The following is a 21,644-nucleotide window of genomic DNA, read 5'->3' as shown; positions in this document are numbered from 1 at the left end:
TCCTCAGGATCCATTTTCACGCTAATCGAGCCCGGCCCGAGCCCGGCCTGAGCCCGTGTAAAATAATAGAAATTAAGACCGAACCCGACGGGACCCTGTCGTTGTAATGTTATTTTGTAGCCCTCACCATGTGTACATGTTTCACTGTATTGTTTATTGTCCCTCCCAATAGAAAAGTACGTCGACCCTCTCCCACAAAACCTTGGCTCGAATACTGCCTAAGCTTTGGCATTTCAAAGTTGAAATAGTGCATCTCTTTTTGCTTTGCGGCTTCTTGCGTGTCATTAGATCCCTGCACATGTGTTGGTAGATCAGTGGGCAATCTAACAAAGCCTGAAGCAGGAAGTCAGCGCCTGACATAAGGAGGAAGAGTCAAACACAAAACTGGAAATGGACAGAATGATGCAACTTTCTCCCCCGTCACTTATAGAGAGTATAAATTTAGTTCTGCAAACAATCAGCAAGGCTGTGGTCGCACACAATACACATGCCATTAGGGTAGTAACGACAAAGTTGCTATGGCAACTGTCATGCTTAAGCTGGGCTTCATCCTTCATTATAAAATGAGAAGCGATAGCCGCTATAATATGGCATTATGGGTGATTAAACCGTACACCGTAGAGTTTTATTTCCAGGTTGATGACGACGCAGTCGATTTATTGTGAGGATTATGGTTTGAAAAAATAATTAAAAATAAATTTCATTAAGAATCTGAGGTGGTCTCAGTGCAGAAAAGGGTCCTTACATAAAACTGTGGATCAGCCAACAGCTGTGAATTGTTACGTTTAAACAGATTTCTGCTCAATAATCCAACCAAGAATCTGTAGCTCTGCATCTTATTTCCATGGTTTGTCTTTTGCAGTAGCACTCATCGATTTGCACTCATGTTCCATACTTTAAGGTTCCTACCAAGATGCCAGTGGACTCTTTAATGGAGCTATTAGTCTTTGGCTGTCCAGCCGACTGCCCTTGTTGAATCTGTGCGTTCTCTTCTGTTCAACAAGAGTGACCATTAGCTAGATGTCAGTCACTCTCGAGATGGCTGTCACGGCCTTCCTCTACCCTTCTGCTCAGAAGGACAGATGTCGCCCTAACGGGAAGAGGCTTAATTATTCATCCCCAGTTTGAGATGAATAATGGGTATTATTGATCTGGAGGATAGGAAGATAGGGTGTACCTGTCATTAGTGGCTATGATCCTGATTGTGATTACACTCTGTTTTCCTTTCCCTCCCTCCCTCCCTCCCTCCCTCCCTCCCTCCCTCGTTCTGCTGTCAATGTGTCAATAACAGGTCTTTATCAGTGGGTCACATTTGCATGTCCCCTCTCCTCTGCCACTTAATTGAGTTAGAGATAGCTCCTCTTACAGTACGATCAATGGCTGCATCTCTTAGCAGTGTTTTCCCTAGCATTGTAGAAGACTTAGGTGAACGTATTTGGTGGGGGGTTAAGGGGTCTTCCCTCAAGAAAATGTGTCGTTTTTCAATTAAAAAGAAATGCAATTTTACACATCATATTGGACCGTTTATCACTATACTGTATACGTATCTACAATATTGGAAAAGCTAGAGAAGATAATAAATAAAGCTTAAAAGACAAAACTCGCTAAAGAAGTCCACTGGGGACCAACTACAATTATTAGATCTGAGAAAAGTCTTTGTTTGTTAATATGATTTTACGTTTATTCGGCCTAGGTGCTGCACCTAACCCTTGTAATGGCAGGGAAAACCCTGTTATAGGTTGGAGGAGTTGCGTGTTCATGTGTCATTTTTGTGGTCCCTTGGTGGTTCTGTGACGTACGACGCTGCTTGTGTTGTGAACATCACTTGCCTATGTAGATGAAGTGATTCATTAAGCTTTAAAGGCAAACTTGAATCATACTATTATAACACCACGTTTAGTGCCAAGATCAGCCCACCACCTGGCTTTGCCAATGTTTACTTCATTGAACAGCAGATATTTTTATCCATATTGATTGGCTGCGATCCTGATATGAAGAACTACCAGAACAGCTATTTGATGCAAGAGCCATTAGCTGTCATGAAGTCAGCGTAAGCTTTAAAATATCTACGTTTGAGAGCAAAAAGCAGAGGATTTTTCAATATAAGCCTAATATGTGACCTTATATTGCAGAATGTGTGTTTTAGCAGCTGTAAATGTCCCGTAGCCCTGAATGTCCTGCAGGTCGGCTTTGTGCTGAGCAACAGAGGAGCTATAAAGCTAAAAATAAATAGTTCATGGAGGAGACGGTAGCTAATAGCACCTAGGGAGAATCGATGCCCTGTGCTGAAGCCGCCTGGAAGAAAGGCTCTGACACTATACGAGCCCCGCTTATTATTAACTCCTTACATTCAAAAAGGACAACTCCTGTTGTCTCCTAAAACACGAATTAATACAATTTTAATTCATTTTCCACTCATAAAACACATACAGTAAGACTTTATAGAGCTGATGAGATGACAAATCATCAGGGACCTTAATGATGTCATTAGATGTCTGAGAGCAGTTAAGGACACAGTTATAGGGAGATGTTTAAGATGGGACACATACCTGTCACCACATCCTACTTGTTTTGTATGCTTTATTTTAAACACTATATATTTTCCTGTTATTGTTACCACACTGCCTTGAATTTTGACTGCATTTGCTTTATCTAACTAGCAAAAACCCCTTTAAATTGTAGATCAGTGAGTGTGTTGACATGCAAACTAGTACAGGGATACAAATTACAACACCGAAAAGAGATACAACAAAAATATTTATTAATTTAATGATTAAATAAGGTAGTGTCTCCACACTTACCTCAATTATAACTTGTCTCCTGCTAGTTGTACCACAGCATTTTTTTTAAATAAGTTAAATTAATAAATATTTTAGTTGTATCTCTTTTCGGTGTCGACGTCCCTAAGCACGCGTCTTACTGCCGGTAGCAGCAGAGAGCAGGAGCCAGCAGGCAAGTGTTATTTAAATAAACTCCTGGTGTAGGCCTACTTACAAACATTCCAGTCCATCGTTGAGAGCATAACCTATTTGTACTAGTGTAGAAGTTTGGTATCATTTCGGGCATTATTAGTGGGGTAATGTACAAGATACACTCCTGGATCCATTAGCGCCTGCACTAAGCTATTCAGCTGATAACGCTACTCTAGCTAACTCTCCCAATGTTTGACCCAGGTGAAAAAAGCTTCTGGGGGGTTGTTTGGCTCAAGGTCGTGGTGCAAAGGACCCTAGGGTGAATTACTCCGAACCATCACTTTAACTTTGTGTGTTTCTACATCTTAGACACGTTGCTGTCTATATCACACACAGACAAGATTGGTCTGTAATGCTTGTGACGAATACCGTTCATTTCTAAACCTGACAGCCATGAGCTTTGTCCATGTCTTCACTGCCCTGGTTGCTGTGCAACCTCCATTTAATTTAATCTTAACTTTGATCAAATTATTAAATTAAATCTGGCCTGATGAACAAGCAGTGAAGATATAAGGGTATCAAATAGAATTTTGAAATATGAAGGATGCCTTCTAATTTGATTTGTTTCTAGGAACTGATCAAATTAACATTTGATCTAGCAGGACAATTTAATCATCTCAACAAACTGCTGTTATTGTGTCTCTCCACTTTGACCCTTCAAGGAGATCTGTCTGTGAACAGGGCAAAAATAGACATCTGGATTAACAGGCAGTCTGTGTGAAGCATTGCCATTTTTTCCTTGTCATTTGCTACACTAACTGATGAATAATTAGGTTTCGCAAAGGGCTGTAGTCAATCAAAGAAAATCTTGGTCGACTGAAATTCAACCTCTTTAACCAATCGATTGGTTTTTGGGACATTTTTTGTCTTTAGATTAACTAAATCGGCCACAGCTCACTAACTTCATTCTACCTGGTGGTGTTGTGTGTTCACCAAAGCGTTTTTTCCTGAGGCCTGCGTAAGTTAATGCTTTGTCGCATATTTATACTATACAATCACCAGCAGCATGGCGATGCACTGAGCGTCTATTCTGCGCTGAGCCCTGCACGTTTGGAGTTTTTTTTCTCGTAGCTGAGAGTTGAGAAATGTTCAACTTTGGGTAAAAGACTGCGGTCGTCACTGTCACTTGATAGGCGGAGACAAATACCAGAAAGACTACTTCCGCGGATATTCAGTATCATAGCAACCTGACTCAATCAAGGCGTAAAAAAACAGCTGCGCCTCAAAAAACCCTACCCTGTTGGCAGAACGCTGAACAAGACATTTTGAGGCGACCAAAACTTTTTCAGTTAACTTTGATGAAGTGTAAACACACACACAAACACAGTCTCTGTCTTGATTGACAGGTTGGTGCGTAGCCATGCCCTAAAGCATCCCCTGCTTTATCGTCCATTTTAAAATAAATGGGACCGTAATTTACAAAATGAACACAGTGTTTCCTTTAGGATTTTCTTTAGCAGTGGGGGCAGGTCTGTCCGAACAACAACTGTGTACTTCTGCTCACTGTGAAACTACTATCTCCGTCAGCTAGGGCTGTAGCGATACACTAATCTCACGATACGATACGATACGATACACGATATTCAGCTCACGATACGATATATATCACGATATTCAGCCAACGATATGATTCGATACGATTCGATATAATTCGATACACTTACATCATTTTCTGAAAGATTTAAAGGGGACAGAGTGATTTTGGTGACATATTGTGAGTGTTCCATTTACTTGGATTTAATTAATTGAACTGAAAACATCAATTACACAATATATGTCTGACTGGACAGAGAGTCTACACCAGGGATCATCAACTACATTTTTTTCAGAATTCTTCTAAGCACTCTGGCGGCCGGACTTTCAAATAAAGAAAATAAAATGAATTTATACCTAATACGCCTATTCTTGTTCGAAATTTTCACTTTCTTACTGAATTAATGCTACATTTTTTTTTTTTTTACATGTATTAGTGTGAGCAAACTCCTAAAAAACATGGACACTCCTTAATGATAACTGTCTCTTTAACTAGAACAAGATCTCAGACTAGGAGGCAGTTCACTGAGGAGTGATGGTTAAAGTCTGTGATTATGGAAACATTGTTGTAGCATGCAGTGTCCTGATTGGTGGAAAATGCTTGCAGGAAGAAAGGCTGTTGTCAGGTAAACATGTCACAGTCAAAGATGCTGAAGCGAAAAGTTGACGTGGAAAAGCCAAAAGCCCAGCTTTAATGATGAATGGACTGATAAGCAGGCTATGCACTCGTCATGTATGCCTCATTTGCAATGAAACAATGTTGTTGCAAAATAATACAACCATCATCATCATCACTCGAACATAACGATCGCGTCATTCACGTGCATATTAAGTAGCTCCAGATTGTCCGCTCTAGCGGAGAGTTTGGTTTGTTCAGCCAACAGTGAGGTTTACAAGAATTTGTCAAAATGTCCAGATTCCCGGCAAGCTAAGATAAACAGTTAGACTACAACCCGACAGCTTTTGTTTAGCTTGTTTGTAAAAATTCGCTATTTGCAGAGTAGAGCTGTGTTTGCGCGCAAAACAGCACGGGTGGCTACGCGCAGATTGAAATATTGCTTTCTACATGTTGATGCCGGTCTACACAGCTGAGTGCATTGATAAGTATTGACTTTCTACTCACGGGTTTAATTGTAGCCTATTTACAGAAAAGAGACCAGCGTGAGTTCATCCACCCCAGCGGCCGTTGGTAACTCTGTATCGTTCCCAGTCAGGTGCTGCGTGTTTTAACCTTTAACACACACACGTCTTCGTTTCGCTGTGTGTGTGTTTTAACGCACACATCTCGGCTCAGCAGTGTGTGTGGAGCTCTGGCATCACTGTACAGAATCCCAGCATGTGAATAGAGATGTAAATACAGGGGGCTGGGTTTTTGCTCTAAATGCTTGAAATGATAAATAACAGAACGCATTTTTTCCTCTTTACATTTTGTGAATTCATGATTATTCTGCGGGCCAGACTAAAAGCTTTGGCGGTGGGCCGCCAGTTGACGTTGGCTGCTCTACAGCGACACTAGCGGCTGGCTGACCAAATCGCTCTTCCTGCAACGTGAACGGGGGTAAACACGGGGGATTTGAATGGGACTTATGTATCAATACTCGCGGTTTAAAAATCGATACTTTCTTGGGGGAAAAAATATCGATTTATATCGCAGAATCGATAAAATTGCTCAGCCTTACCGTCAGCCCTGCACAGCATACCCACCCAGTCCATACTGCACAACTCATCCCTGCTCTGCCTTGTTCATTGTTGTCCACAAAAATGTCTCACTTTGCTGAGTCATGGAGACTGTATCCCAGCAGCGTGACTGACCTCAGTGCTGATGAATGTGTTCCCCCAGCAGGTAGGGCATCCAAACCTAGTGTAGCCAGCAATCTGGGCCTTGGTTTAGCACTTAGCACACTCTCAGCCCGGTGTTGTCTAACCTGTGCTAGTTCAGTCTTTATATTCCTGCCTAAATTAAAGGGACAGGAAGATATAAGGAATAACCCAAGACAGGACTGTTGATCAATAACAATGACTCAACAATGATTTCTGCACTTCACATTGCAGACAGTTTTCAGTTTCAAAACCAAAACTACTTTTATATTGGACTTCCAAGTGGAGGATGGTGCTTCAGGCAACATGTCGAATGTCAAGCAGACATTTCACCTCCAAAACTTAGAGAGCTGTGCTTTGGCGGAGCCAAAATAATTGACACAGCAGTTTTGCTGTCACTCTGCTTTAATGGTGATTAGTCTTTTACTAGCTATTTCTGCTGGATTTCAGCCTTCATTAGCTATTTATGTCTTTTTATCATATGCAGAGGTGTATAGTCCAGGTGCCAGAAAGTAAAAATCCTGCCATGTTTTTGGATCTGCCTCTACATCTAGAACAGGTGTTTTCACTAACGAGCCTCTACCTGTAGCTGTTAGAGGAGCTGTTTATGATGGCTGGGACAGCTGCTGAATATGATCTACTTCCTGGCACCTGACTATACACCTCTGATCATATGACTGTATTCAAAGTTAAACTATGAAGGGGGGTTTTTTTCGTGTTGTAACTAATGTTGTTATTTCCTGTAGTGCTAATGAACATAGCCTCATTGGGGATGGGTGTTTTGCCTAAATCCATTAATTAGATGTTTTACCAATTTAAATAAACCATGATCATTAATCATTTAAAATGACACCTATATTTAGTATCAGAGGCATGGACAAACATTCTGCTCAATTGGATTTAAAGAAGATTTGTACCGGATTCAAATACAAAGAGTTTTCTGCAAGGTTTGAATGTCTAGTGTTCCTTCTTCTTGCTGGGAATGCACCAGCAGTGTTCTCCCCCATGACAGAGAGAAAACCTACTACATATTCAAATTCAAAGACTGATTTCTCTACAATTTAAAATCGGTGTTGTGTAGGAACTGTTCAATAGAAAAATGTCACCGGACATTGTCAATCCTATCTCAGTCCTAACCTGGCTTCATTTCACCACAACCCAGTCCACAGCTACGTTGTCCCTGTCCCCAGCCTTGGCCCCTGTCTCCAAAGCCCTGCTATGTCCCATCATCAGTAGATGCTCAAGCTAACAGGCTAAATAGCACACATACAAATATTTGTTTGGATTTGCTCGCCTCTCTGAGCCACAGATTCTGGGGATGATACACTTGTTTTTGCTAAATCAGGTCCACTTTGTATGTCAAATATTTGAAATATGAATTCCTTAGAGCTCTGTTTCAAATCAAATATTAGCCGATGCACACTTAATCTCATGTTTCTGAATTTACTAAAGATTTTGTCTGTTGAAATGCTGTCCTACAGTGAAAAAAGGCAATAGCTTCAAATTTTTCACTTCACATTGACTTTCAGTTGCTGCCTGGAGACAAAACTCCCAAAAACTGACAAAACTGTTTTTGGAGCACAAGTTAGTGCACGTCATTGTTAATGATTTGAACTGTGACAACATTCACTGGGTGCAAATGGCTTCTGAGTTTTTGTATTTTCTGCTCCCTCCCCTCGATGTTATGTGTTGACTTACCATGATCCTCTCATGTCATGTATGACTAACTCGCACACAATGATCCTGTGTAAGTCATGTTCCAGTCTGTCTTGGTTTTCCTTTACTCAACTACCTGTGGATGACTAGGCTTTGTCTCTGTCTGTCTGCTGGTGCATGAATATCCTCCTCGAAACAATCTGTCATGTCAAGAATTTGGAGCTGTCAGTGCTGGGTGTTTTTGTGGGACTGTGTGCACACACGCACACACACACATACACACACACACACACACACACACACGCACACACACACACACACAGGATAGATGCACACACACACCGAGGCCGTCCCATGACTGAAAGAGAAAAAAACTAAAACACACAGTGCCATTATCCTGTCCTAATTATACATGGCTCAGAGTCAACTGTGCCTGTCTGGTTCTCAGGGGTTCTCTCCGCGGAGGTACTTTTTTTTTTCTCCACTTATATCACATTTCTCACATACGCAGGCTGTTTCTGACATGGTTGTCGTCCTTATTTGGAAAGTAGAAACTCCCGCTGGGCATGTAAGATGCTTAACTAGTTCAGACACCTGGAGCCCGTCTCTGTGGTATGGATTTTAACTGGTGGAGACAGGCTAATGCACCTGTGTAAAACTGCAGGGTGCAGCAGCTGAGCGCAGGATGTCGCCACAACAGCAACCTGTATGATACATTAAAGCTCAGCTAACATGAAGTACTACCTGTTCTTCTGCTTGCTTGTAGACTGAATATGGTTCAGGATGATATGCTTTTATTCAATTTAATAAATTGTATAGCTAGTTAGTCCTAGGGTTAGTAAGATTAGGAAATGTTCAGACTTGTTCTTTAGGAATACTTGAACAAGCAAGAAAGGAGTTTGATTTCTACTTTGTCTTTTTCAAACAGTATATTTGACTAATAACGCTGCTAACATTAGCCTACACTCTGATATAGTAGCATCCAGGATGGGCTTCCACACAGTGGAGAAATAACACGGTGGATGTGCTAGTCATGAACAGGTTTTTTTTAAATCACCTGTATTTTACCCCCACAAAGTAATATAGTATAAAATGCTCCTTGGCCTTGGAAGTAACTCTCGGTTACTACTGTAGGTAGGAAGCTAGTTAGCCACGCATGCTAACGATTAGGGCTCGGTATCAATACTCAATACCTTTTTAAGGTATCTACCAAAATACTGGGCGATTTTCTTCCCTAAAAAAATCTGCGATTTTTTTATAAAAAACTCGATTTTCGATTTGATTTTTTCCCCCCTTCCATTTAAAACAAAATTACTGCGAACTGTAAATATATTTTAAAAATATATATTTATTGTATTTAATTAAAGTGCATCAACATAAACAAAATTGCAAAGGCAAACCCTTTCTCTAACTGAAAAGTCACTGTGCAGTGTGCAACAAAGATTGTTAAACATCCAAATTATTTATACTGTATTTGGATTGAGCTAATAAAACAACAAAAAATCCTGAGGTAACTCTTAGTTGAATTGAACATGTAAACAGTAACACCATTCGCCATAAAAAATGTAATTGCATTGTAAACAAACTTTGCAAGGAAAATGAGCCTATCAACAACAGCAGGCTTGAGGCAAGCTCGGTGACAGGTGACAATACCCCCACCCACACTAAAGACCCTCTCCGATGGGGCGCTAGTTGCTGGAATAGCTAGGTATTTTCTTGCCAGAGTGTTGTTGACAGCTGAGGAAGAGCAACGTCAGAGAAATACTTGCGGCTAGGTACTGTATATCGAGCGTCCAAAACTTTCAGCATGTTGTTAAACCCTCTCTTCTCAACAGAGTAAACTGGCAGCGTATCCCTAGCTACGTAGAGGGTAATTGCCTCCGTTATGGCTTTCCACCTCGCCCCGCTCTTCTCATACGGTACACTGTTTGAAAAGCTTTGTTGAAGAGTTGTTTGCTTTGCAAATGGAGTGTTAGCACTAACGCCACTAGAGTAGTTTTCTTTTCGAAGAAGGCAACACTTCTCCCACTCAGTCGCATGTCTTCGCTTTAAATGCTGAAATTTGTCATACTGCTACCAGCAACAACAACAGCCTTAAAGTGATGGTTCGGAGTAATTCACCCTAGGGTCCTTTGCACCATGACCTCGAGCCAAACACCCCCCCAGAAGCTTTGTTCACCTGGGTCGAACATTGGGAGAGTTAGCGTAGAGTAGCGTTATCAGCTGAATAGCTTAGCGCAGGGGCTAACGGATCCACGTTTGTATCTCGTAAGTTACCCCACTAATAATGCCCGAAATGATACCAAACGTCTACAAGTAGTACAAATAGGTTATGCTCTCATAAAACGATGGATTGGAAAGTTTGTAAGTACACCAGAAGTTAATGAACACTTGCCTGCTCTCTTCAGCTCTCTGTTGCTGCTGCTGCTACCTGCAGTTAGACGAGTGCTTAGGGCCGTCTACAAATTACTACACCGAAAAGAGATACAACAAAAATATTTATTAATTCAATGATTAAATAAGGTAATGTCTCCAAACTTACCTCAATTATTACTTGTCTCCTGCTAGTTATACTACAGCACTTAAAAAAAAAAAGTTAAATTAAAAAATATTTTTGTTGCATCTCTTTTCGGTGTTGTAATTTGTAGATGTCCCTAAGCACTCGTCTTACAGCAGCAACAACAACAACAGCAGAGAGCAGAAGCCAGCAGGCAAGTGTTATTTACATAAACTTCTGGTGTACTTACAAACTTTACAATCCATCGTTTTATGAGAGCATAACCTATTTGTACTAGTGTAGACGTTTGGTATCATTTCGGGCATTATTAGTGGGGTAATTTACGAGATACAAACGTGGGTCTGTTAGCCCCTGCGCTAAGCTATTCAGCTGATAACGCTACTCTACGCTAACTCTCCCAATGTTCGACCCAGTTGAAAAAGCTTCTGGGGGGTGTTTGGCTCGAGGTCATGGTGCAAAGGACCCTAGGGTGAATTACTCCGAACCATCACTTTAAGACAGTTTGCATCGAGGTGTTTTCTGTTCGTCATCAGATGCCGTAAATCCAAACCAACTCCACACGACTGAAGTCGAAGAGCATTTCTTTGGAAGGAGCTGCTCTCTTTCGCCGGCTGTTTCTGCCATGTTGTTTGTGTATGCATGCGCTGCCCTCGGGGGAGGGGCAGAGGGCTGCGCCGCAGGGAGCGTGCTACGGAAACCGTGCTACGGAAACCGTGCTACGGAAACCGTGAAGGAAGATTTGGCGAATGCAAAATGTATGTACGCTATACTGAAGAGGGGGAGAAAAAAATCGATTTTTTGAAAATATGAATCGATTTGACCTACCAACTCGATTTTTAAATCAAATTGATTTTTTTCCCAGCCCTACCTTGACGTTCCACTTCCGGGGTTGCTCCAGTGCCGCAGGAAAACCAAACAAGTTCCTTCCCGAGACTATTTTGCAGCGGCACCGTGCGGAGCTTAGCATCGCCCAGAACAATTGTGATTGGTTTAAAGAAATGCCAATAAACCAGAGCACGTTTTTCTCCCATCCCGGAATACTAGCCAGACCCTCCTCCTCGGCACTGTGAAGGAAGGTCTGGCAATGCGAGACTACTACCAAAATAACCCAATACAGAGTAGTATCGAAACTTGTCCAGTCAAACGATACCTGCATTTGATCCTCTTTTTTTTTTTTTTTTCCCAGATCTAAAAATAAATTACTATTTGTATGTTGTTGTTTTTTTTGCTCGCAGCCAACTACTGCAAGCATTGTTTGATCTAACGCGACATGTGATTGGCCCACTACCACAGCCGCTACAACCCATACTGTCTGTGGTGCGGTGAAGTTGAGCGCAGTGTATTTGAATTGGCAGTTTAGCATGCCGAGATTGTTCCAATCACATGATGGGTATCGAATGAAGTAGAGAAAAAAATAGAATCAATCAAGCGAAGTACTCTTTTGGTATCGGTATCACTTTAAGGGTACTTGCATGGCAATTCTTTAAACAATACCCAGCCCTACTGACGATTGCAGCTTACGCTAGAACACACCAACACACCGTTTGATCCAGTTCTTACACGTTTCCTCTTGAGATTTTGGTCTTGGAAAGGTTGAAACATAAAGCGTGACACACCCGCTGGGCTGTGGGGAATATGAAGTGCTTCTTCTTTTTTTAACTAGACTTGTTTTGACTAAATGATTCATTAAACGATTCATTAAATAATTGAAATAATTGAGCAATCAATAAAGACAAGAATTAATTCATAAATTGGAGAAAAACAAGTAGATGTAGCTACCTGAGTGGTTCACAAGATAACACGAGACTGTTGCTGACATTCATGTCGGTTCATATTTCTGCCAGCAACAATACCTCCTTTGGGAATCTATTCCTGGTCAAAAGCTGACAGCTTTAATTAGCATAACATCCCAAAATCTAACGTGAAAAAAAATGAAACATTAAAGTAATAATTGCACAGCTCGTTTTTCCGCTTCTCTCTCCCTCTCGCTTTCTCTCTCTCCCTCTCCGTCTCTCATCATCTGTGTCACATCTTCAAGTCTTCCCTGTACAGCTTTTGTGGAAATGCCCTGAACAGAATCAGCAGTGTGATTTTTATTTTTTTTTGTGTGTCCCCTCTCTCTTGTTTTGTGGTCCAGGTGGAATCGCGGGACACGTTGAACAGCATTGCGCTCAAGTTTGACACCACACCCAACGAACTGGTTCAGCTGAACAAGCTGTTCTCCAGAGCAGTGGTGCCTGGCCAGGTGTGAACCGCCGTGCACGCCTTCACTGATACATGCAGCCGCATCACTTCATCCCCGTCCTTCAGCAACCTCAGACCTGCCATCTTCTCACAAACCGGTCAATCTCACAGTAGCTGCTTTTGACAGTCCATAATGCATTCGCAATGGGTTGTCACTAAACATTTTCCACAGTGAATGTGGGAATCTAGGTGGAGGTATTGGATGTAGACGTTGTTTTGGGAACATCACATGCTGCATGTGTTTATCCTTCTTCTCTCTCAGAGGAACTTGCTAACTCAATGTTCACATCCCTACCATCCGTATCCCCACTTAATCAGCTGCTAATAACAGTGCCAGTCGACTCATTAGGATGCAATTAATTGCAAAGGACCTATTTTAGGTATAATTATATGTGTGAATTCTCCCTAAAATGCTTTAGTTCTGACAATGTGACGCAAACTACCCATCTTTAGGCCGCTAAACACACTGCCAGCTTCCTTTATCTTTGTCTATTCTTTTTTTTCTTCAGCAAAAGACCCAAATTCAAAATTAGTTTTTCAATGGAGGAAAGTGACAAACAATCCAAAAAGACATTTTGTCTCTGTATTTCTTGGCGTCAAAATAAAATCCACAAACCCCATATGGCCCCCTCCCCCCCGCCCCCATCTCAGCTCTCAGCAAACAATTCTGAGTTGAGCGACGTCCAAACAGGGGGGTGCGGTGGGAACTTACTGAACCATCAGCTCTCCACAAGCTGCTAATTTCTTTAAACCTAGAGCTGTACCTAGATTGATATTTCATCCTTTAACTTGTACAGGCCAAAAATGAACAAAAAAAAATTCAGTATCAAATTTAAAGGCTAACTTTTTTTTTAAGAATATATATTGTACGGGTTGTGCAGGAATGAACAAGTAGAAGTCCTCTCTTAGGAGACAAGTTCAACATTTTGGGAAATACTGCCTTTCTTGCTGAGAGTTATATAAGAAGATTGATACCACTCTCATGCCTTTTATGCTGAATATGAAGCTATGGTTAGCTTGGGTTAGCATAAAGACTGGAAACCGCTAGCAGGGCTCTGTAAACCAAGACGTATTTATTTTTTGGTTTCTGTACAGATTAAACAGAGCGGTTATAACGTGTTCATTAGTAAGCTTTAAAGGTCCCATGGCATGAAAATGTCACTTTATGAGGTTTTTTAACATTAATATGCGTTCCCCCAGCCTGCCTATGGTCCCCCAGTGGCTTGAAATGGTGATAGGTGTAAACCGAGCCCTGGGTATCCTGCTCTGCCTTTGAGAAAATGAAAGCTCAGATGAGCTGTTCTGGAATCTTGCTTGTTATGAGGTCATAACAAGCAAGGTTACCTCCCCTTTCTCTGCTTTGCCCACCCAGACAATTTGGCCCACCCATGAGAGAGAGACATCATGGCTTTCAAACGAGCAAAGTGGCAGTTGGTCAAGGCCACACCCCCACCCTCCACCTTGCCCCCGCCCTCCTCTCCTCAATAGCTACAGACACAGAAATGGCACATCCTAAGGAAAGCTCATTGTGGGACTGGCTCTAGTGGCTGTAATTCTGCACCAAGGCTGAATTTCGGGAAAGAGACTTCAGATACAGTATTAGGGGACCACTAAGGTCTATATAAAAGAGACTTCAGATACAGTATTAGGGGACCACTAAGGTCTACATAAAAGAGACTTCAGATACAGTATTAGGGGACCACTAAGGTCTATATAAAAGAGACTTCAGATACAGTATTAGGGGACCACTAAGGTCTATATAAAAGAGACTTCAGATACAGTATTAGGGGACCACTAAGGTCTATATAAAAGAGACTTCAGATACAGTATTAGGGGACCACTAAGGTCTATATAAAAGAGACTTCAGATACAGTATTAGGGGACCACTAAGGTCTATATAAAAGCATCCAAAGAGCACCATGTCATGGGACCTTTAAAAGTGCTGGTAGGAGTTTTCCTAATATTTGGACAGAGCAGTTTCACCCTGTCAACAGTCGTAATGCTAAGCTAACTGTGTCGTGGCGATAGCTTCATACTAAATGAGCAGCTGTGAGAGTGGTATTGGTCTTTTTATCTAACTCTCAGCATGAGCGCAAATAAGTATATTTTCCAAAAGGTCAAACTATTCCTTTAGTATATGTTTATTGCAACCATAGATGCATCACATTCCATCAATATAGAAATACAGCTGGCACAATTAGTCGATTCATCGATTAGTCGATCGACATTTCTTTAAGCAAATAATTCCAAACTCGTACTCGTTCCAGCTTGTCACATGTAAAAATGTGCTGATTTTCTTAGTCTTTTGTTATAAAACTAAATATCTTTGGGTTTTGGGAATTGTTTTGTATTGTTTTATATTTTCTGACATTTTATAGACCAAAATGATTAATCAATTAATTGAGAAAACAATCAACATATCAATAAATAATGACTATAATTGCTAGTTGCTGTATATATATAAAAATCTAATTTAATGGAAAAGAAATGCGCTGACTACAGTCACTGTATGTATTCTAACTGCATGAAAAGCATCAGTTCCCACGTTCCCATTACTGCCAATTCTGACACGTTGACGTTACATCATAACAGTCACTTTCCCTTTGTCTCTTAATCCCTGTCAGTAGCATGAGGCTATTCACGTGATTACATCTCATTTGCCTTGTCAAACATTTGCCTTGTTAAACGTGTGTGTGGGTGTGGGTGTGTGGGGCGGGGGTGCGTGTGGGGGGTGGTGTGTGATTCTCTTTAATCCCTCCCTTCTGCGTGCATGTGTGGTGTGCAATGCGTGTTTGCACAAAGGCAGTGCCTGCGTAAATACAGACATGGATTGTGTTTGCAGGTTCTGTATGTTCCTGATCCCGAGTACGTCTCCAGTGTCGGAAGCTCCCCTTCCCTCAGTCCCATCAGCCCCCTGTCTCCCACCTCCTCAGAAGCTGATTTAGAGAAGGCAACGGTATGTCGACCACACCTCTGATCTGCACAATCTCACACACTCAGAAAAAGTATGCTATCCTAACTGCTGTCATGTTATTTATAGGTAAAAGCAAGAACTGTATGAACTATTTCAACAATATACTTAGAGAGGTAGATTATAGAATTGTACTTAAAAAGTCACTCATACATGCAAAAGATGTGATTGGTCTTTTTTAATAGCCTCATTCCTCCTACAGTCACCATTCAGGTAATGTTTATCATTCAGGTAACAGAAACAAAGAGGGGAAACTATGAACATTTTAATTGTTTGCGGTGGGCTGTTCTTTTCCTTGATTTGCTCAGAGATAGTTCACTATAATAAATAAGGACCTCTGCAAACAGAAAAGTGCCAAAAGCTGGATATACCAAATGCATTCAAATGCCACACACACCATACAGTGAAATGTCCTTCAACCACTGCTGTCAGATGTTAAAGCTCTGTTCATTGTCAGCCTAAAGGTGAACATCCAACATGATGTGTTATGGTGTCGAAGGCAGAAAAGACAATAGGTGCAATTAAGCCCAATTTATGGTCCTGTGTTAAATCGACGCCAAACATACGTATGTCTGTAGATACGGACCCTACACCGTAGCCTGACGTGCACCTCCCTAGAAATGTATCTTTGAGTAGCAGCGACGCAGACCGTAACAACTTGGTCTGCTGGGCTTGGTAGCATCGAATTTCCCCCCTACTCATTTCCTGGTTCTCCTTCTCCATAAACAACATGAAGTCAAGGAGAGGGTTAACTTTTCCTGCTCCAGCTTTCTGACCATGGTAAGAAAGAACAGGGAAGACTCTTTGTTTCTCTCACTACGACTTTAGAGTCGGTACTCCCTCCGAAGCTAATCCCCGTCGCTCTCTCACTCGCTCTACACACACTCCCCACGCACACACACCAGCTCTGCTATTCTCTTAAAGAGATACGCTAGAACGACGCAGACACACCAGCGCACGCAAGTATAAACCTCAGGCCACTTACGTAGACTCCGGCCTAGGCTCTGGGTAGATCCTACATACAACCTTAAAGGTGAACATCCAAGATGATGTGTCATGCTTTCAAGGTCAGGAAAGTCAAGAGATGCAATCATTTCCAAGGATAGGTCAGACAAACCTGCCTTGTATTTTCCAAGGCCAAGACAGAAAGTGTACTGCGTTTCACATATAGTTCAATTCAAGGACATATGTGTTGCTTCACAATAATTGCTGTGACTGTAGTGGAGGCACTTCTAGTGAAATGATTTCTTCTAGTGCATTAACCCGGAGAACATCTGTGTTCTTTCTATTATGCTTTCAGGTTTACTCTAGTTGAGTACATTATGAGAAGGAGGACATTAAAGGTCCAGGTACCGTTCGTTCATTTGTTTTTGCTGTCACATATGAAATCGAAAAAACGAGAAAACAACTCCTTTTTCCGTTTTTCCGTTTTTTTTTAGAAAAACGAAAAATCGAAATTATGACTTGATTTTTGGTTTTCCCGTTCTTGCATGGAAATCAGAAAAAACACTTGATATTCCGATTTTCCCCTGTGGGTGGTGCTAAATCTGATTGGCAGGATATGCATTTATTGTTTTTCAAATTAAGAGTTTACTCACACTTTATTTGTTAGCCTGTAAAATTAATAGTCTATATGTAAAATTAATAGTCTATATGCATGCTTTTTGTCACCCAATTATTTGGCTTAACTGACTGAAAACATCTATTGAAATAGCCTAAATGTAAACATGTTCACGCAGTGACAGACAAAAGGCACAATCTTTTTTGTGTAGGATAGATAGATAGATAGATAGATAGATAGATAGATAGATAGATAGATAGATAGATAGATAGATAGATACTTTATTGATCCCCAAGGGGAAATTCAAGGTTCCAGTAGCTTAAAGACATCACACACAACATACACATACATCACTAACAGGATCATAAAAAAGCAACTCCACATGAATAGCATGGACAATGAAATAAAAAATACTAAATAAATAAAAAAAATCCACATGAATGTACTAAGGGATGTATAAGCATGAGACGCTTGCAGTGATAGGGCAGGGACTGACCCTGTGATTCAGTATGAGAGTGTGTGTCATGGTGGTAGTGCAAATAGGTCCAATAGTGCAAGGATAAAGTCTAGAGACCAGCATTAAATATGGACAATATAAGAGATCAAAAGTCAATATTAGAGGTTTGAAGGAATAGGGTTACAGCCATTGTTCATGTATTAAGTTATGTTAGACCTCAGTCCAGGCTGGCGGGAGGAGGGAGGGAGGGATTGTGCATATATGGGCTAATATAGCCAGTAAACAGTGTAAACAGTAAACAGTGGGCCAGTGGACAGTCAGTACATAACTGTTATTGTAGGAGGTAGTGGAAGTGGTGGAGAGGGAGGAGAGGCAGACAGACTATGCAGAGAAGTCTCTCTCTCCTCTTCTCTTTAGTGAATCATTGTAGAGTTGTCTGGCCCTGGGGACAAATTACTATTTGTGGTATACAGCAGTGGTGATTGGAAGAGCTGTCATTCCGTCTTCGAAAGGACACTTATGTACGTTTACACTTCATCGCATTAATAATATACAGTCTATGGTTAATAGTCTTGATTGTTTGTATGACTATTGTATAAGAAAGATTTAATAAAAAAATAAAGTTGTGATGTTTGCTCGCTGTTGGTCGTCAAGTGTTTCAACGCATGCGTGGTAAAGTCAAAGTCAAAGTCAAGTTTATTTCATCCATAAAAATGGAAATTACAGTGCTCACACCCGCCTAATACAATACAATAAATACAATATAATACAATACAATACAAAATTTATAAAAATTTATGTATAAAGTGCTTGTTGTGCTGTCTGATAGCCTGAGGTATAAAAGAGAGAGCATTCCGCTTAGTTCGTATCACGGGAGGCCTTAGCCTACCACTACGTTCTATAACCCTACCAGTCAGATTATCATGAAGAGGGTGACCCGGTTCCCTCATTATTTTCTGTGTCATTTTTGCCAGACGGTCTTCATATACTTAATCCACTGTATTTAACTCTCCTACCATTTTTCCAGCCCTTTTAGTCACTCTATCAATCCTGGCCTTCTCGGTTATCCCAGCATTCCCCCCCCCAACCCACCACACAGTAGCTCCAAACACTACATATAACTGACATAAAAAACATTCTCACCACATCTGTAGTCACCTTAAAGGACTGCAACTTCAAATTGTACAAATTGCACAGGAACTGAGCCCTGTTCCACGCAAGCCCAACACAGTCCAACTTTTTCCTGAATGCAGATACTTTATCATGTACCAAAAAGACATAGATCATTTTATTATTTTTAATATTTTGTAAATATTTCCCTGCTTTTTTCACGCCTACTACACTAACCTTTTCTCAGAGTCTCTCTCTTTTTCCAAAGTGACAGATAAAATCTCTTACTTTTGACCTAAACAGGTTTTTCTTTATGTGAATGTATACATTTTTAAATGGTTTCTTAACAAATGTCCTTGGTAACTTTGGCCCAAAGTAATCTGTGATAAACAGTATTATGTTTCATCTGATTATTTATTATCGTCAAATTAATCCAGCAATTATGTTTTTTAGTTCTCGATCGAATTTAAGATGTATAAGCTCAGATCAATGAGGCATGTGGGCCATAAATAACAAATAGACAAAACAATTGTATTATTCATAAGAATTTAAGTTACTAAAAACATCTAAAACAAAGAATAAATGTATTATTTAAATTTGTATATGAGTATTAATGGAACGGTCATTTTGTCAGTCATGACAGACTGAGAAAGTAATTTGTCCCCAGGGCCATACAACTCTACAATGCTTCACTAAAGAGAAGAGAAGAGAGAGACTTCTCTGCATAGTCTGTCTGCCTCTCCTCCCTCTCCACCACTTCCACTACCTCCTACAATAACAGTTATGTACTGACTGTCCACTGGCCCACTGTTTACTGTTTACACTGTTTACTGGCTATATTAGCCCATATATGCACAATCCCTCCCTCCCTCCTCCCGCCAGCCTGGACTGAGGTCTAACATAACTTAATACATGAATAATGGCTGTAACCCTATTACTTCAAACCTCTAATACTGACTTTTGATCTCTTGTCCATATTTAATGCTGGTCTCTAGACTTTATCCTTGCACTATTGGACCTATTTGCACTACCACCATGACACACACTCTCATACTGAATCACAGGGTCAGTCCCTGCCCTATCACTGCAAGCGTATCATGCTTATACATCCCTTAGTACATTCATGTGGATTTTTTTTATTTATTTAGTATTTTTTATTTCATTATGCTATTCATGTGGTGTTGCTTTTTTTATGATCCTGTTAGTGATGTATGTGTATGTTGTGTGTGATGTCTTTAAGCTACTGGAACCTTGAATTTCCCCTTGGGGATCAATAAAGTATCTATCTATCTATCTATCTATCTATCTATCTATCTATCTATCTATCTATCTATCTATCTATCTATCTATCCTACAAAAATAGATTGTGCCTTTTGTCTGTCAATGCGTGAACATGTTTACATTTAGGCTATTTCAATAGATGTTTTCAGTCAGTTAAGCCAAATAATTGGGTGACAAAAAGCATGTATATAGACTATTAATTTTACATATAGACTATTAATTTTACAGGCTAACAAATACAGTCTTAATTTGAAAAACAATGAATGCATATCCTGCCAATGAGATTTAGCACCACCCACAGGGGAAAATCGGAATATCAAGTGTTTTTTCTGATTTCCATGCAAGAATGGGAAAACCAAAAATCAAGTCATAATTTTGTTTTTTCGTTTTTCTAAAGAAAACGGAAAAACGGAAAAAGGAGTTGTTTTCTCGTTTTTTCGATTTCATATGTGACAGCAAAAACAAATGAACGAACGGTACCTGGACCATTAAATCACACAACTACACAAATGTCAATGACACAATGGCCCAATATTTATTTCCTTTGTGGTTCTTGATGCAAAGGCAGAGAGGATGCATGAGTCCAGGTGACGAGGTGCCATCATAAGTACTACCGATATTGTGCGACAGTTCTTATATGCAAATCAGGGGGCGTGGTTATCTCTCACATTCAGAACAAGGTGAATGGGATTTCTTTGGCAGACCAACAACAGGACAATTTTAACAATTTTCGCCATCTTATTCATCACTAAATTCACTTTTGAGAACGTTTTAGGCGAGAAATGAACGGTTTAGATTTCGAATATGCGAAAATCGTTGCCGAATTGACAATTTGCTTCAAAGTTTTCGGAGTTGAGAAGCTCCATATAGTGACGCAACAGCCAGCTAGCGCCTGCCGGGGCCGCTAGCTCGTCGCTCGGTTAACCCAATGTAAGCTGGAGGTCTCTCAGACACACACACACACACACACACGGCCGCAGCGCAGCAGGCACAGGCGTGGGGAGAGAGAGATACCCGTTTCTTTTCGAGAAAAATTCCCATTCACCTTGTCTCACTTCACCTTCAACGGAAATGTTCAGTTTCATGTGAATTAGAGCAGTCATTTGCCCGCTATTTCACTTAACAACGCCTCAGCTGTTGTGTCAACCCACAGTGGACAGAGCACCACAAGCTGCCTGTTGTGGTGCTCTGTCAGGTCAGCGCTAGTTGGTGGTCTAGTTACCCCAGAATAGGTGACTGTGGGCTGGGTAAGTACCGCAAACTGCCAGTCATATTGCACTCTCACTTCACCAGCCTTTTTTTGCCCACGGCTCTGTTCTGAATGTGAGAGATAGCCACGCCCCCTGATTTGCATATAAGAACTGGAAATAAATGTGGCATTAGGAAATAAAAGTCCACGGAAATAAATAAATGTGGATTAATGAAATAAAAGTCTCTTGAAATAAATAAATGTGGACTTATGAAATAAAAGTCTCTTGAAATAAATAAATGTATTTAATTATTTATGTATTTATTGCCTCATT

General features: G+C 40.7%; 1 protein-coding gene across 8 annotated transcripts in view; it reads left to right on the top strand.

The window, feature by feature from the left end:
- oxr1a (oxidation resistance 1a) overlaps nucleotides 1-21,644 on the top strand; it is a 274,368-nt gene that overhangs the window by 209,956 nt on the left and 42,768 nt on the right. For 7 of the 8 annotated variants that reach the window (XM_039805880.1, XM_039805879.1, XM_039805885.1 and 4 more), the window contains 2 exons: nucleotides 12,635-12,742; nucleotides 15,584-15,697. The exons of the other annotated variant lie outside the window; for it this stretch is intronic. In XM_039805880.1, coding sequence (XP_039661814.1) covers nucleotides 12,635-12,742; nucleotides 15,584-15,697 — 222 coding nt within the window. The remainder of the gene's footprint in view (nucleotides 1-12,634; nucleotides 12,743-15,583; nucleotides 15,698-21,644) is intronic. 8 annotated transcript variants of the gene reach the window in all.

The sequence above is a fragment of the Perca fluviatilis genome, chromosome 7, assembly GCF_010015445.1.
Source record: "Perca fluviatilis chromosome 7, GENO_Pfluv_1.0, whole genome shotgun sequence".
NCBI classification, from domain to species: Eukaryota; Metazoa; Chordata; class Actinopteri; order Perciformes; family Percidae; genus Perca; species Perca fluviatilis.
Note: the sequence above shows the minus strand (reverse complement) of the source record. Positions and strands in the feature narration are given on the sequence as shown.